Genomic DNA, 15,920 nt, shown 5'->3' on the forward strand with positions numbered 1-15,920 from the left:
TTACTATGGTATAGGCAATTGGAAGAAAGGCATTAAAGAATGATGTAAGTTCAGAGGAGGCATAGATTGCTTCTTATGAGGAGCTCAGGAGAGATTTCATGAAGTTTTATTTGAAGTAATACTCAAAGAATGGGCAGGAATATATGAGAAGGGCATTGCAGACTGAAAGACTGACCTGAACAGATGCACTAAGTTTGAAGAGCATGGAACAATTACAGGAGGAGGTGAAAATCATAAAGTTTGGCTGTAGTAAATGTTATATATGAAGGAAAAAATAATAGAGATAAGAGTAGAAACATAGTTTGATGTCTTATTTTGGAAAATCTTGAATGCTAGCCTTAAGTACTTAATGTGACTTAGTAGTGATCTAATTAGCATCTGTAATTAATGGGACCCCAGGGATAGTTATAGTACCAATAAAATATAACTTAACTTGCCTGGGGGGTGGATTATTGAAGATTTGGCATCTTCAAAGGGTATTGACTCTTCTCTCTTTCCTCCCCCCCTTTAAAAAAATAATAAATATATTCCCATATATCCCAAAATGGAAGTAGTGGATTACCCATCATTGGAGGTCTTCAAGGAAAGGTTGGATGACTCTCTTTTTTTGATATTTATTTTAAACATTTTTTAAAAAATTTTGAGCTCCAAAATCTCTCTTTCACTCACCCTTCCTCTACCCATGAGCAGATATACGATATCAGTTATACATGTGAAATAATATAAAACATATTTCCATATTAGTCATTTTTTTAAAATGCAAGAAAAATAAAGTGAGAAAATTGTACTTCAGTTTTCACTCACTTCAATAGTTTTCTCTCTGGAGGTAGATAACATTTTTTTCATTGAGAGTCCTTTGGAATTATTTTGGATCATTGTATTGATCATAGCAGCTAAGTCTTTTACCATTGATCACCATTACAATATTGCTGTTATTGTGTACGATGATCTCCTGGTTCTTCTCGTTTTAATTTACAACAGTTCATATAGGTCTTGACATGTTTTTCTGAAAATACTCCCCTCATCATTTCTTTTTTGAAAATTAAAAAAAAAATTTTTTTAGTTTTTTTTTTTTGCAAGGCAATGGGGTTAAGTGGCTCATCCAAGGCCACACAGCTAGGTAATTATTGTGTCTGAGATTGGATTTGAACTCAGGTACTCCTGACTCCAGGGCGGGTGCTATATCCATTGTACCACTTAGTTGCCCCTCCCCCTCATCATTTCTTATATTAAATTAGTATTCCATCAAATCATATAGTACTACCTCAACTTCCAATTCTTTGACACCACAGAAAGAGCAGCTAAAAACATTTATGTACATACAGTCCTTTTTCCTTTTTGGGTCACAGATCTAGTAGTGCATTGCTGGATTAAGAGTTATACACAGTTTTATAGCTCTTTGGGTCTGGTTTTAAATTGTTCTCCAGAATAATCAGACCAAGACACTATTCCACTAACAGTTATTTAATTTATAATTTATCCCTTCTAGCATTTGTCATTTTTATAGGAATGAGATGATAGCCTGGAATGGATGACTGTTTCTTGATTATGCCATAGAGTGATTATTTTTCAGGTATGGGTTGCTTTAGATAGTCACTGAGTTTTGTTCCAACTCTGAGATTCTGTGATTTTCTGAAATACTTTAGTAGGAGTGTGACATTGCAACTTCTCTTTCACTATTGGATATCAAATGGTCTTTCCATTTGAAGAGTGATTTAAAGAGGGCAAACTTAAATCACTTGACTTGGGAAAGAAAACACCAGTATTTCAGCATTATCTGGTGAGCTAATGGATAGATAAAGTACTTTCATGATCTAACACTTTAAACTTATTTATTCAATAACTATTAAGTGATTGTTACCCTCACAGGCCAATAGCATGTAAATGGAGAAAATGAATAAAAAATTATACATTTTTTAAAGCCCCTACTGGTTGTGGTGGTGGTGGTCATTATTCATCATCATTGTCATGAGACAGTGAATGAGAAAAGATATATAGGTAACTCTAAGATAAGGGGAATATGTCACAAGTGACTTGGCAGTGGCACAGAGAAAGGACCATAGTAGGTATATATATATATATCTTTATAGAGGGAGAAATATTAATTTGGGGAAACTTCTTAGTGGATGTTGAGTTAGCCTTGAAGTTACTCCCAGTTGGTATACATTCTAACTGAAAGTAGTGACCATGACTAAAATTATCAAGGGAGGAAAAAGTACAGAGACTATATTAAAGGAACTAATGCTTTTCAACTTTGGTAGGAGTGTTGAGTGTGGAATGGGTATTAATATAGGATATAAGACTGAAAATCTATCATAGACTCTTGGGGTGGAATCAAGGGTAGACCACTCATTGAATCAAGAAACATCAAGCTGTGCTAAATATCTTGATACTCTAACCCAACCCTTAATTCATATATAAAGATTCACTGCCAAGTAGATGGTGTCTGACTGTGAAAGTCCTTACCCATCAGACTAAGGAATTGTTCATAGGGAAAGTCCTGCTATTAGTTATTAAAGCTAGGTTCCCTTATAGGTATCTTTCTATATACTTCCAAATCTATCTGAATGTTAATTTCAGGCATTGCCTCTTCTCCTCCATCCCTGGAGGTACTTAAGCCTTTTCTCTAATTTTGTGATGACTAGCCATGCATGTTCAGAGACTTTAGGAGGAGTTGGAGATGTGGTTTTTTTGTCTCTGAAAACACACTCCATAGTTAGCTAGCTATGGGCAGTTTCCTAGAATTTTTATTTTGTGGTAGGCTGGTGAGGAGAAATTGAAGATTTCTAAAGAAGGGATGCTGATTTTTTCTTTTCTTATTTTAATTGATATTTTACTTTATTTTTCCAATTACACATTATGAAAATTTTTCAACATTCATCCACAGGCATATGCATATTTTTTAAGTTTTATAATTTCCTTCTATCCTCCCTCCTCTCAGCAGCAAACAGGTGAATATTGTAAATACACTTTTGTGTTTAAAATGTTTACAGATTAGTCGTTTTTGGTATGAGGAATTAGGATTGAGGAAGAAGAAAGAAAATCATGAGATAGGAAAAAATACATAAGAGAAATTTAAAGTGTTTATTCAGATTTGGTAAGGTTTTTTGTTTGTTTAGTTTTTCTTCCTTTGGATGATCATTGCACATAGCCAGTCTCCTAAGGTTTTTCCTAGCTCTTTGAACTTCTGAGAGTTGCTGCATTCATCATGGTTGATCAGCTTACAATGCTGTGGTTAATGTGTACAATGTTCTCTTGGCTCTGCTCTCTTTGTTCAGCATCAGTTCGTGTAATTCATTCCATACTTCTCTAGAGTTTGACCATTCATAGTTTCTTTCTTCTTTTTTGCAAGGCAATGTGGTTAAGTGGCTTGCCCAAGGCCACATAGCTAGGTAATTATTAAGTGTCTGAGACTGGATTTGAACTCAGGTACTCCTGATTCCAGGGCCCGTGCTCTATCCATTGCGTCACCTACCCGTCCCCATTCATAGCTTCTTTTTTTTTTGTACTTAAAGATTTTATTTATTTTGAATTTTACAATTCCCCCCCCTCTTACTTCCCCCCCCCCCCAGAAGGCATATTGCCAGTCTTTACATTGTTTCCATGGTATACATTGATTCAAATTGCCATTCATAGTTTCTTAAAGAACAATAGTACTCCACAGCATTCATATACCATAACTTGTTCAACCATTCCTCAATTGAAGGGCATCCCCTCAATTAAGAAATACTGATTGATGTGAGCTATGCATAAGGTGAATCTGACTTTGGAAACGAATTAAATTGAAAGAGGAGGACCACAGTCACCATTGTTGATTTTTGATTGTCACAGAATGAAGGCTAGTGAAGGGAGTGAGGGAAGAGGTTATTCACAGTATAGAAGCTACATTCTCTAGTCTTCATTCCATGTGATCACAAATTTGGAGCTGAAAGTGATTTTAAAGGTTCTCTATTCCAAAAGTATTAAACACTTGGCCTTTCTGCTGCATGTGGCCTGCAATACTACAAAGTGGACCTGTAATTGAAATGTATTTAACAAACTAAAAATAAAATAAAGATAACCTTACATTTTAAACCCAAGTCAATATATGGCTCTCAGGACACCTTATCAATGAATTGATGATTTCTATTTCTATTTGAGTTTGATATTACTGCTTAATCTAACCCTTTCATTTTACAGGTGAATGGATAAATAAATGAAAAGGTTTTTATTAGTGCTATGCACAATACATTCTGCTAAGGTCTGGGGATCCAAGTAGAGATCATGAGGATATCAAAACCAAGGGAGGTGATTTGCTTATCCTGTCATGGTTATCTTCTGGTTCTCTCCTTCTAGCTGTAGAAGTCCTTGTTCCTCAGCCTTAGATTTCCTGTCCTGTGGCACTGGATTATTTCAATGTTGATTCCTTCCTTTACTTGCTGATGGTATTTTTCTTTTTCTGTTTGTCTGCTTAGGCTGGTTTGAGTACAGTTGTGTTTTGTCAGTGGTGGACTGAATGATGGGGGTCAGTATTGTTCTCTTGATGATCAGTGTGAGATTCTGCTATTGACCCCTAGTACTTTGAACTGATGATCTCATGCAATTTAGTAACTTGACACTATCCCTGAGTTAGTGGGATTGGCCCTACTTCCTTTGGAAATAAGTCATTTTTCTGGACGATTTCAAACAGAAATCATAATTCCAGTTAATCACACAGGAAGATCTTTGATCTGGGAGTTTTCCTTGAACGAGGGCTGAAGATTTCTAGTTGTAGGCAAAGTGGAGGTTCTTCCTGAGGTTTTCTTTTGCCTCATGTTGAATCCAGACTATGTATTTGCTAGAAGGGTATGTTCTTGTACCAAAGCCAAGGTCATCTTGATATTTGATGAACTTGGGTGTTGTTCTTGGGCCAATTTCTTTTGTAGTCATGAAAGCTGTTTTTCATTGTCCTTTTCAGTGCCTCATCTCCTTTTTGGTGGGGCTTGATTTTCTCAGAAGGAGTTCCCAAAGGGGACAGATGATGATGATCGCTGCCAGCCAATAGTCATCTTCACCCCATTGCCTCCTCCTTCATATTTGGAGAGGTGTTTAATAGCAGTGAGGGGGGCTGTGGAGTGTGGTAGAGATCATTTAGCCTGAGTCCCTTATCTTACAGAAAGGAAAACTGATGACTTTGGACTTCTACCTAAAACACTGGGTGTGTTTGGTTCCATTCCTAAAAGTGTATTCTCTAAGTTGAGGGTGTTGGCTCAACTATGGCAGTTGTTATATTTGTCATAGTCTTTGCTTATCTAGGCTTAACTGAAGTTCCCGCTCCTGCTTTTTTGGTTCTTTTAAAAACAATCTAAACAGTTAATCCTGTTGTCCTAGCTTGGCTGAATCTGCATATGAAGCCTTGACCTAAGCCTATACATGAGAGGCTCCCTTATATGAGGAAGCCTGTGGGTATGTTTTCTGAGTCTGAGAGTACTTGGGGGAATCATTGTCCTGTTAGCTATTAAAAGTCCCTTCTTTTGGAAGGAGGTTAAGGCACTAAAAGTTGCTTTTGTTTGTTTTCCTGGGAAATTTCCTGAGGGAAATTTTCCTTAGGGAGATCTAAGGGGAGAAGCAATCTTGAATTCTGTCCTTTGTGTATTTTCTGCAATAGAAATAAAACACCCACATACCCTTCTCTGCTGGAGTCTTTCCAGAAATGATTAATGTGACTGACTAAATATTCATGGGTGTGGTACCCTGGTGGTCTGGTTCTAGTTGTCACTGTGGTGTTAATGTCCTGAAGAGTAGAGGGCAGCTCCTTAGGTGAGAAGCCATCCTTTCTATTTTTTTTGCATCATCTTTAGGACTAGCTTTGGTGCTTGGGGGGGACCTCCTCACTTGGGAAAGAAGTGCTTAAGGCCAAGACCTTTTTATTTACTGCCTTGCAAGGAATCCTTCTAATTACTCCATTTCCCTGTCCTAAGGAGCCCTCTTGAAATTTTGGGCCAAATACAGTCCTCAGGGTCTTACTCCGTCTGCCATAATTCTGAAAAGCAGGACTTTTTTTAGCCCTGTCAACAATAGTTTTTTATTTTTTTTTCCCCTCAGAAAAGGAAAGAAAACTGGACCCAGATTTTCCAGGATCCTATCCTTGAACAGTCCTGTTGTTGACTTTTGGCAGGCTACTTCTTGGGGCTGCCATTGCTACCTTGACTGTAATAGAGGAGCTGCAATCTAGATAAAATTTAAAAAAGTCAAAGTTCATGTATGACCAAGTGGGTTTGCAGTTGGAATTATATGAGACCAGTGGTGACCCAGATGTAGAGAGTCATCCCCGATTCAAAAAGTGTCTTCTGAGTATCGACTTTATTCACTGCATTCTGAAAGTATGTCAATGCACTTGTATTAGTCCCATTAATGACAGTTAATTGGCAAGTGGGTAGACTGCCAGCCCTGAAATTGGAAGCATCTGAGCTCAAAATTGGACTTAGACCAGGATACTTAACTAGCTGTGTGACTTTGTACAAGTCACTTAACCTTGATTGCCTCACTTTCAGAGCCATCTCCAGTCCTAATTCATATCTAGCCACTGGATCCAGATGACTCCTGGGGAGAAAATGAGGCTGGTGACTTAGTATAGCACCTCCTCACTCAAATCCAGTTCATAATAAGGAAGGACAAAACATCCTCACCTAGTTCAGAATCTAATTTTATCTTGTCCAGACCAAAGCAATAGCCTTGCCAGAGAAATCTTTCAAACACACTATTCTTATCCCACAGTTCTTTCTATCCTCTACACATTCCCCAGCTTGGCATTCATGCCCCTTTACAGTGTGGTATTCATTTAAAAGAAGCATCCATGCTGGCAGAGCAGCAAAAACATTGTATTAGGAGCCAGGAGACCTGGACCTTGAATTCTTCCTACTATTCTAAGACCCTTCTAGCCCTATATTCTGTAATCTTTAAATTGTAAGCCTTATCTTCTACTGATCCTCTTATTATGTAGCCACAGTGAACTGACTACTTAACCATTTGCAAAGAATAATCCTTTGTGTTCCTGCCTGCTTTCTGGATTGTCCATCTCAAAGTTCAGTTCAAATCTTATTAATGTTCAATAGAATTTAAACTCTCTGAGGACAGGAACTGTTTAATTTATCTGATTCCTGTTACATTGTAAGTACCTGATCATTGCTTGTTGAATCTAATTGATTTAAGTTTTATATTTCTTCTGTTGGAAGTAATTGGAAGTAATCTCTCCCTTCTGAAATCTTATGATATTTAACTGTCTAGCTCTCATTTGGCCTTGGCATATTCTGCTATGTATTGCTCATGCTTCTTAGGTTTATGTCTTGACTCTCTCCTTAGATTGCAAGCTCTGTGAAGGCATGGACTATGTCATACTCATCTTTATATCACAGTGAGCACAAAATTACAACATTTATTCACCAAATTATAAGGTTTTTGATCTGGAAGTGATATTAGAGATTATCTAATTCTCAAAATGTAGTTCAAGGATGTCCTAGGGGCGGAGTCCCTAACACTATTAGGGGAAGATGTTTTGTAACAATAATATTTTAATTTCATCTGGGTTACCACTGGTCTCATGTAATTCCAGTTGCAAACCCACTTGGTCATACATGAACTTTGGATTTTTAAAATTTTTTTTATCTAGATTGCAGCTCCTCTACTACAGAGTCAAGGTAGCAATGGTAGCCCCAAGAAGTAGCCTGCCAAAAAGACAACAATGCTATAAATTAATTTAATTTCAATTTAATATGTTAAATATTGGTAGATTCATAAAAACAAAAAAGTCTTTGGGGGAGAGGAGTCCTCAAAACCTTTTAAGAATATAAAGGGGTCCTGGGTCCAAGAGATTGAGAATCATTAATCTAGCACAATCACATCATCTCACAAATGACAGAGTTAAAGCTTAGAATGGTAAAATGATTTCTTCACTCATACAACTTATGAGAGTCAGAGCTCAGTCCTAGAATCCTGAACTCCTAGTTCCTCTCATCCATTTTGTCACACTGCCTCAATGCTTGTTGATAATGATTTTATGAAGTATAAACTCTAACTTCGTTGCTGATGAGCTTGAAGTCTAGTCCTGGCTCATTAATAGACACATGGAATCTTACAGCTTCTGAGGGTCTTGGGCATTATTTCATTCAATACCTTCAAATGAAACTGTTAGATATTAGTCAGGCTATGGTAAGTGCTGAAATTTCAATCCTTTTCACAATAATTTATTAAGCACTTGTTATATATAAATATAAATTATATATATATATATGTATACACACATATTAATCCTTTTCAGAAGAATTTATTAAGCATTTGTTTTATAAACAAACACATACACACACACACACACACAGTCCTGGGGATATAAAACCCTGGGGATATAAAAGCTAAAAAAAAAAATCTCTGCTCTTAAGAAACTTCTGTTCTACACTGAGAAAGTAAGAACTTTAGGAGCCCACAGGAGGTAGAATAGTATGGGCTAGAGGATTGTTGGAGAGGATGAGAAATTTGAACTGGTCCATGAACTAAGACTTTTAGCTTTGATCTGATGTGGAAGAAAGTAGAAGGAAAGGATGCCACTATACATGAGGTCACTGTTGTTTTCTTAGGAGACTAAGGATTCTCAACCTGGAGTCCATGGACCCTGCTGAGTTTCTGTGGATAAATTTTAGGGAGTCTATGAACATAGATGGGGAAAAAAAGATACATATTTTATTTTCACTAACCTCTAACTGAAATTTAGTATTCCCTTCAATTATAAATGTATGTGACTAAAAAATCAAGTCTCCTTTTATAGATTATATATAGAAGAACTGTGACCACTTATCCCAATGTTGATTTGGGTAGTTCAAGGAAGCTTGAACTTTTTTCCCCCTCTCACCTGGGTCATCTTCTCCATTCCTTAAGGATTCACTATATCAGTGTGGACTTGGTGCAGACAGCCAATATCCTGGCAGCTCAGAATTTCTAAATTCAAATAATTCACCAGCTTCCATCCCCCCAGTATGACAGACATATTTACCTGTATGCCACACTCAGCAACAAACATTCTTATGAGAAAGACTCCAGAGTCTTTACTTAGCTGTTTAAGGGATCAGGAAACAAAAACACGTTCTTGGGTGGGAATGTTAATTGAATGTCTCTAACCTTCTAAGTGCTAGGAAGGTTTGGCCTATGAATTTTCCTGTGTCTTCTTGTGCTGTTAGTGAGGAAGTGGGAGTAATAGCCAGCCTCAGTAGGGTGGGGTCTCATTGTCCCACCACACACTTAGGTCATGTCTGGATATCCTTGCTCCAGACCTCGCTTGGATCTAAGGCCAAACATATATCAACACACTTCTAATTCCTCCTCTCTCTAGAACAGCATTTATCTTGCCTCTTATGATTATTATCTCTAGAGTGGAGAATTGGGAAGACCCCCTTCATCTTCACTCAGGATTACTTTGAGGAGAGGAGGCATTTTTATGGAACCCACAGTGCTGAGGGGAAGACATCTTAGCTTTGATCAGTTTGTTTATCCTCTTTAATTGCCTAAAAGGCTACAAAGCCTTTTGAAGACAACAATAAAACACTGGAGATAGGTTTTTATGTCACATCATTTTAAAATAGATCAAATCCAAACTCACAATCATGCCATGCAAACCCACTGTAATTTAATGATAAAATGTATTTCCTCTTTCAAAGTTATTGGAATTTAAGACTAGTTTTTCACAGAAACAGTGTTACTCATGATGGTTAGGTTTCATAAGACAGCAACCAAAAAACCATGTAGTTGGTTATTTAGCAGATTTATAATGTTGAGTCCTAGGAGCCCCATGTACTGTGGGAGTAAGGAATAAGATGTCCCTTTAGTTTGGGGGTCACTGGATCAGTTCATGCCAGCAATAGTTTGAAATTGATGAAGTTTGTCTATGGTCTTCTCCCACTCCCTTTTCCAGGTCTCTCTTACCTTTTAGTGCCTTGATGCTTCCTTAAACCCCCTGCTAGAGTGCATTTCCTTCAACTCAATCTGTTGCAAAGTGTTCTGAGGACCCTCTCTATTGACATCACCTATCATTCTTTTTCTGTTCCTCCAGTTTGATAGATATTTGGAGTGGTGGTGGTGGTGGTAGGGTGTCAGGGAAAGAGCACCACGTTTGAAGTTAGAAGACTTAGTTTTCAATCCCAGTTCTTATATTAGATAATCTTAATATAGAACATCACATTCAAATTCACAGTCAGATCATAATGAGATTGCATTCCAAAAGCCTCTTTTAAAGTTGTTTGGAGCTTTCCACAGAAACAGTAATATTCCAGTGGTCTTGGACAAGTCACTTATGTTCCCTTATCTCTAAAATGAGAAAACCATGCTAGGTCAGGACTTGTTAACCTTTCTTATATCAGTGAGTGAAGCCTATGGACTCCTCAGAATGTTTTTAAATACAAAAAAGAAAAGAAAAAGAAAATAAGTTTTTTGAATTCAATTTATTGACTACATTGAATTAAAGATACAATCCCCTCCTTCCCATCCAATGAGATAATATTTTTAAAGCACTTAATAGAGTGACTGGTGTGTGTGTGTGTGTGTGTGTGTGTGTGTGTGTGTGTGTGTGTATGGGGCATTATAGATGTATGTTTATTTCCTTCTCTCTCTTCCCTTTCCTTTTTTTTTTTTTTTTTTTTTAGGTTTTTGCAAGGCAAATGGGGTTAAGTGGCTTGCCCAAGGCCACACAGCTAGGTAATTATTAAGTGTCTGAGACCGGATTTGAACCCAGGTACTCCTGACTCCAAGGCCAGTGCTTTATCCACTATGCCACCTAGCTGCCCCTATCCCCTTTCCTTGAAGGTTCATGGACCAAGTGAAATATTACCACAGACTAGTATAAAAGCACAAGGACCAGATTGTCTCGGAAGTTCCTTTCCTCTCTATGATCCTATAATTCAGCTAGTTCATACAGTTTTCTTAATGACTGATGGTGTAGTAAGCATTCTGGGGGGGAAAAGCCCTTTGTATTTTTAAAAGGGTAGACTTGTTCACCCACAAGTATTTCTAATTGATGAAATTTTAGGCAGTTGAAAACTGTCCATTAGCAAAAACCAAAACCTAACGAAGTTTACATTGTTGTGAAAGGGGAGTAGAGAGACAGCTGGCCACTGAAGAAAAGGTTTGTGGGAATCTTCACCTTCTAGGGGGTGTCTATCTGACTCTAGTGCACTCAAGAGGTCTCACACTTAGCAAATATTTCTTGCAATAAAGTAAGAAACATCCTTCTACGAGAGAGGATCATTTTGAGTCAGTAAACTGGGTGTTGGGTGCCTACAATGTTCCATACCATTTAAGCGTACAGAGAAAGCTGAGGTAGTTCCTACTCTCAAGGATCTCACAATCTACTAAATAACTTAAAATATTAACTATGTTAACAGGATATAAAATAAACCCATATAAATCATTATCATTTATATATGTATATATTTGATTATACATGCATATTGATTATACATACATACATACATATATGTATGTATATCAATAAAGCCTAGCAGGTAGAGCTAGAGAAATTTCATTTTAAACAACTGAGATAATATCAAGGTCTTGGAAGTCTACTTGCCAAGATAAACCCAGGAGCTGTATGAACACAATCGCAAAACATTTCATTCAAATAAAGTCAGATCTAAACAATAGGAAAAATATCAGCTCATGGGTAGACTGAGCCAATACAATAAAAATGACAATTCTAAGTTAATTTACTTACTAAAGTCAGATGATTTTTAAAATAGAAGATCAGATCCAAACTTATAATCATGCCATGCAAACTCTCTGTAATTTACTGATAAATTGTATTCCCTATTTCAAAGCTGTTGAAATTTAAGACTAGTTTCTCATGGAACCAGTGTAAATATATGATGGTTAGGTTTATAAGAAAGCAACAAAAAATCGATGTAGTTGATTATGTAGCAGAGTTATATGACTGAGTCCTAGGAGGCCGTGTACTGTAGGTGTGAGGAATAAGAAGAGATCCCTCTTCAATTTGGGGGACACTATGTTGGCTTATGCCAGCAGTATTTTGAAACCGTTCAAGTTTGTCTAGGGTCTTCTCTCATTTCCCTTTCCAACTCTCTCTTACCTCTTAACTGCCTTGATGTTGCCTTAAGCTCCCTGCTAGAATATATTTCCCTCAACCTGACCTGTTGAAAAGTGTTCTGAGGGACCCCTCATTACTGCCATACCAATCAAACTATGAAAAATTATTTTATAGAACTTGGAAAAAAATAGTAAAATTCATCTGGAAGAACAATGGGTCAAGGATATCTAGGGAATTAATGAAAGCAAAATGCAAAAGGAGGTGACTTAGCTGTATCAGACCTCACACTGTATTATAAAGTAGTAATTATCAAAACAATGTGGCACTGGTTAAGAAGTAATGTAGTGGATCAGTGGAATAGATCAGGTATGCAAAATACTGTAGTAAGTGACTATACTAATCTAGTGTTTAATAGGTCTAAAGACCTCTGTATCTGTGATGGAATTCACTATTTGACAAAAATTTCTGGGAAAACTGGAAGAGTGTGGCAGAAACTAGGTATAGGCCAAGGTCAAAATGTGATTTAGACCAAGTGGGATGGTTAGGCAATGTACAATGGTTAGGCAAAATTGGGAGAACATTGTACACCTTAATAGCAATATTGTGCCATTAAGTCAATTATTTATAATTGACTTAGCTCTTCTCAGTAATACAATGATCCAAGACAATTTCAAAGAACTCATGATGGGAAAAAAACTATCCACATTCAGAGAAAGACTTGATGCAATCTGAATGCAGATTGAAGCATTCAATTTTCACTTTCTTTTTTTTGTTTTTTCCATTTGCAAACTATAATTTTTTTGCAAACTTTTTTTTTTCACAGCATGACTAGTAATAAAAATGTTTTACATGATTGCACATATGTAACCTATATCAATTTTCTTGCTATCTTAGGAAGGAGGGAGACAATTTGAAGCTCAAAATTATATAAAAAATATTGTCAGAAATTGACTTTACATGTAATTGGAAAAAATACTATTTAAAAAACCAACATTGTATAGAATCGTTTCCTTTAGGCAAAGGCAGAGTCCATGAGGGAAATTGGTGGGGCTACTTTAGAGATTAAGAGCAGCAAACTTTCATGAGAAGGCTTACTTTAAAGAATCACTGAAGCTAAATGTTAAAAGTTCCTGGCCTTACTTATGGATCTCTGTACAGTAAGGAAACTCCAGTTCTTCACCTATTCTCTTGGTCTAATTGATCCTCCCCAAGGAAGGAGATAGAAGTTCTAGTCTTAAGGATATTTAAACCTCAGGGTGAGCTGTTATGATATGCCAAGACTGAACTTGAATTCTATCACTAAACCACTGTCTGACTCAGTTTTCCCAGGTGTAAAATGGGGATAATACCTACCTCTAAAGGTTGAGAAATTAATTAAGATAATATTTATAAAGCTCTTTACACAATATAGACATTAAAAATCCTCCCTTCCTTCCTTCAGTGTGATCTTGGGTATATCTTGATTTCTCTCAGTTTATCTACCTATAAACCTATAAAATGAGTAAATTAGTTAACCTGTATCATCTGACAAGTATATTTTGAAATAATATGTTCAGTGTGAAGGTCATCAAACTATTATGTTAAATCAGCTATTTTGTTAGCATAGTTCAGTTGATGTCATTGATTAGTTCTGAGAAAACAGATTTTAGGTGAAACTGTATTATAGAGGGTTGAAAATTGCAAAGACTTAATGTTGATGATTATTCACATGGAATAAGTGAACTGTTTACCAGGGAAGTTAATACCAGTGAGACTCACGTACTAGCTGTCATTTTCCATGGCCATTAGGATTGGATCTTTAGGCCAAAGGAAGTGTATTATATCTAGGTCAATGTTGTGGTATTTTCTTGCTTAGGGCAGCTTAACTGCTCTATAGTGATTGTCTGGTATTTTCTTTATGGTTTCTGTTTGCTATGTTCATCTCCTCAAGCAGATTATAAGCAGCTTCAAGGGCAGGGACCACACACACACACCCCACATGTACGCATTCACTAACTCCCTCTCCCTTTTTTTTTTTTGGTCAGGAGGTCTCTAGTATAGTATGAAACCTATAGATGATGTCAGATAATGATTTGATTTTTTTGTTATGTGCTGCATATGGGACGATTGTGCTATCTAATTAGTTATTTTTTTTTATTTTCCAGAGTGAATATATTGCCCCCTGTGACTGCAGACGTGCCTTTGTTTCTGGATTTGATGGCTCAGCTGGTAAGTTATTGCAAACTTTAATCTGTATATAGATGGATTTTTCCCCTTCCAGATAATAATTGGACAAGGTCGTGTGTGTGTGTGTGTGTGTGTGTGTGTGTGTGTAGGAGTACACGATCCAAAAGAAAATGCAAACCAGATGTTCCCTGTTTAAATCCTGTTGTTTAGTATTGGGTTCTGAGTTTCATGTGCCCCTTTCCCTATAGTGCCTTCTTATTTGCTCCAAGTGTAGTTTTGTTAGCTGGTCTGTATAATACTTCCAAGTGCATGAATGCTTGTTGATCCATTTGTGAGGCACAAAGGATTTCATAACAGGTGGTGTCTGTGTGTGTGTGTGTGTGTGTGTGTGTGTGTCTGTCTCTGTCTGCCTTCTGTTTGGGTTACAGACCCCTCCAAATAATTAAAATTGCTCTTTCCCTCGCAGATTAGATCATTGTTTCCCTTTCCAAATGCCTTCATTGCTTTGCTCATACTTATCAGTTGTGCCTGATGTTCCACTAATGATTTCAAGTCTGTTACACCCAGTGCATGCTGGGGGCAGAGGTAGGAGAGAAGACTGCCTATTAATGTACAAGTTCAGAGGCCCCTCCCCATTAATGAATGTGATTTCCCAGTACCTTTGGTAGGTCTGGTTTGATCTTTCTATGGAGCAGGTTGGATAGGATTCCAGTAGGTGATTAAAAATTAGAGTACTGAATAACCCCTGAGGACAGGTATGTAAGAGAAGAAATGAATTGATTTCCATGATGTGTCAGAATGGGTTAGTAGTGTTTCTAATGTTAAGAAACAATAGAAGTCTTAGGAATTTCAACCCAACCTTGTTTTGGAGTTTTTGAGATTTTTTTTCCTTAATACTTCCAGAGACCTTGGCTGATTTTGAGAAATGAGTTCTTTTCTATGAATCTACTCCTTTGAGTATTTGGCCCCAGTGCCAATCTGAATGACCTCATGGTACTGTTTAATTTTTCTTTTTATATAACATGACTCTGGGGTTAAGTAAGTTCCAGCTCCAGGATTATCTCTGAGCCAGAGTGTGGATATTTTGAGATGAATTGTTTCTTTTCTTTTTGCTTCTCCCTCATCTCTGCCATAGGTACAGCCATCATCACAGAGCAGCATGCAGCCATGTGGACTGATGGACGCTACTTTCTCCAAGCTGCCAAACAAATGGACAACAATTGGACTCTCATGAAGATGGGTGGGTAGGGGCTGCCGGATGCTTGCCTAGACCCAGCAGGAGGCGAGTGGAATGTCACTGTTGTCCCTGAGACAGCCAAAGAAGGAGGTTTATCAAGTAGTGACCCAGACACTGAGAATTTCTTCCTAGTCCTTAGTCTTAGGGTGCTATCAGCTTTTTTCTTTTGATCTTTGGTCGTATTACCATATTCAACTGCTGACCTTTCATCACTTTGTTTAGGATGCCATATTGTGAAGTCTATGGAGAAGTTCTCTATCCTCTTGTTGTTCTTAGGGAAATCAAACATATCCAATGTGAAATCAATATGAAAAGTGCTCCAGAGAAGTACAAAATAAAATACCATGTATGTCCAGGGGTAAGAGGGATCACTCTTAGTTGGAAGCAACCAGGAAGTCTTTATGGTTGAGGTAGAATTTGAAAAGTTTGAAAGGTTAGATAGGAAATATTGATTGTAAGAGATAAGGGTGGTGATAG

The 15,920-nt window shown here is 37.2% G+C and overlaps 1 protein-coding gene across 5 annotated transcripts in view; it reads left to right on the plus strand.

The window, feature by feature from the left end:
* XPNPEP1 (X-prolyl aminopeptidase 1) overlaps positions 1-15,920 on the plus strand; it is a 57,911-nt gene that overhangs the window by 9,797 nt on the left and 32,194 nt on the right. For all 5 annotated transcript variants that reach the window (XM_074233747.1, XM_074233746.1, XM_074233748.1 and 2 more), the window contains 2 exons: positions 14,185-14,248; positions 15,342-15,446. In XM_074233747.1, coding sequence (XP_074089848.1) covers positions 14,185-14,248; positions 15,342-15,446 — 169 coding nt within the window. The remainder of the gene's footprint in view (positions 1-14,184; positions 14,249-15,341; positions 15,447-15,920) is intronic.

This window comes from Macrotis lagotis, chromosome 4 (genome assembly GCF_037893015.1).
Source record: "Macrotis lagotis isolate mMagLag1 chromosome 4, bilby.v1.9.chrom.fasta, whole genome shotgun sequence".
In the NCBI taxonomy this organism is placed as follows: Eukaryota; Metazoa; Chordata; class Mammalia; order Peramelemorphia; family Peramelidae; genus Macrotis; species Macrotis lagotis.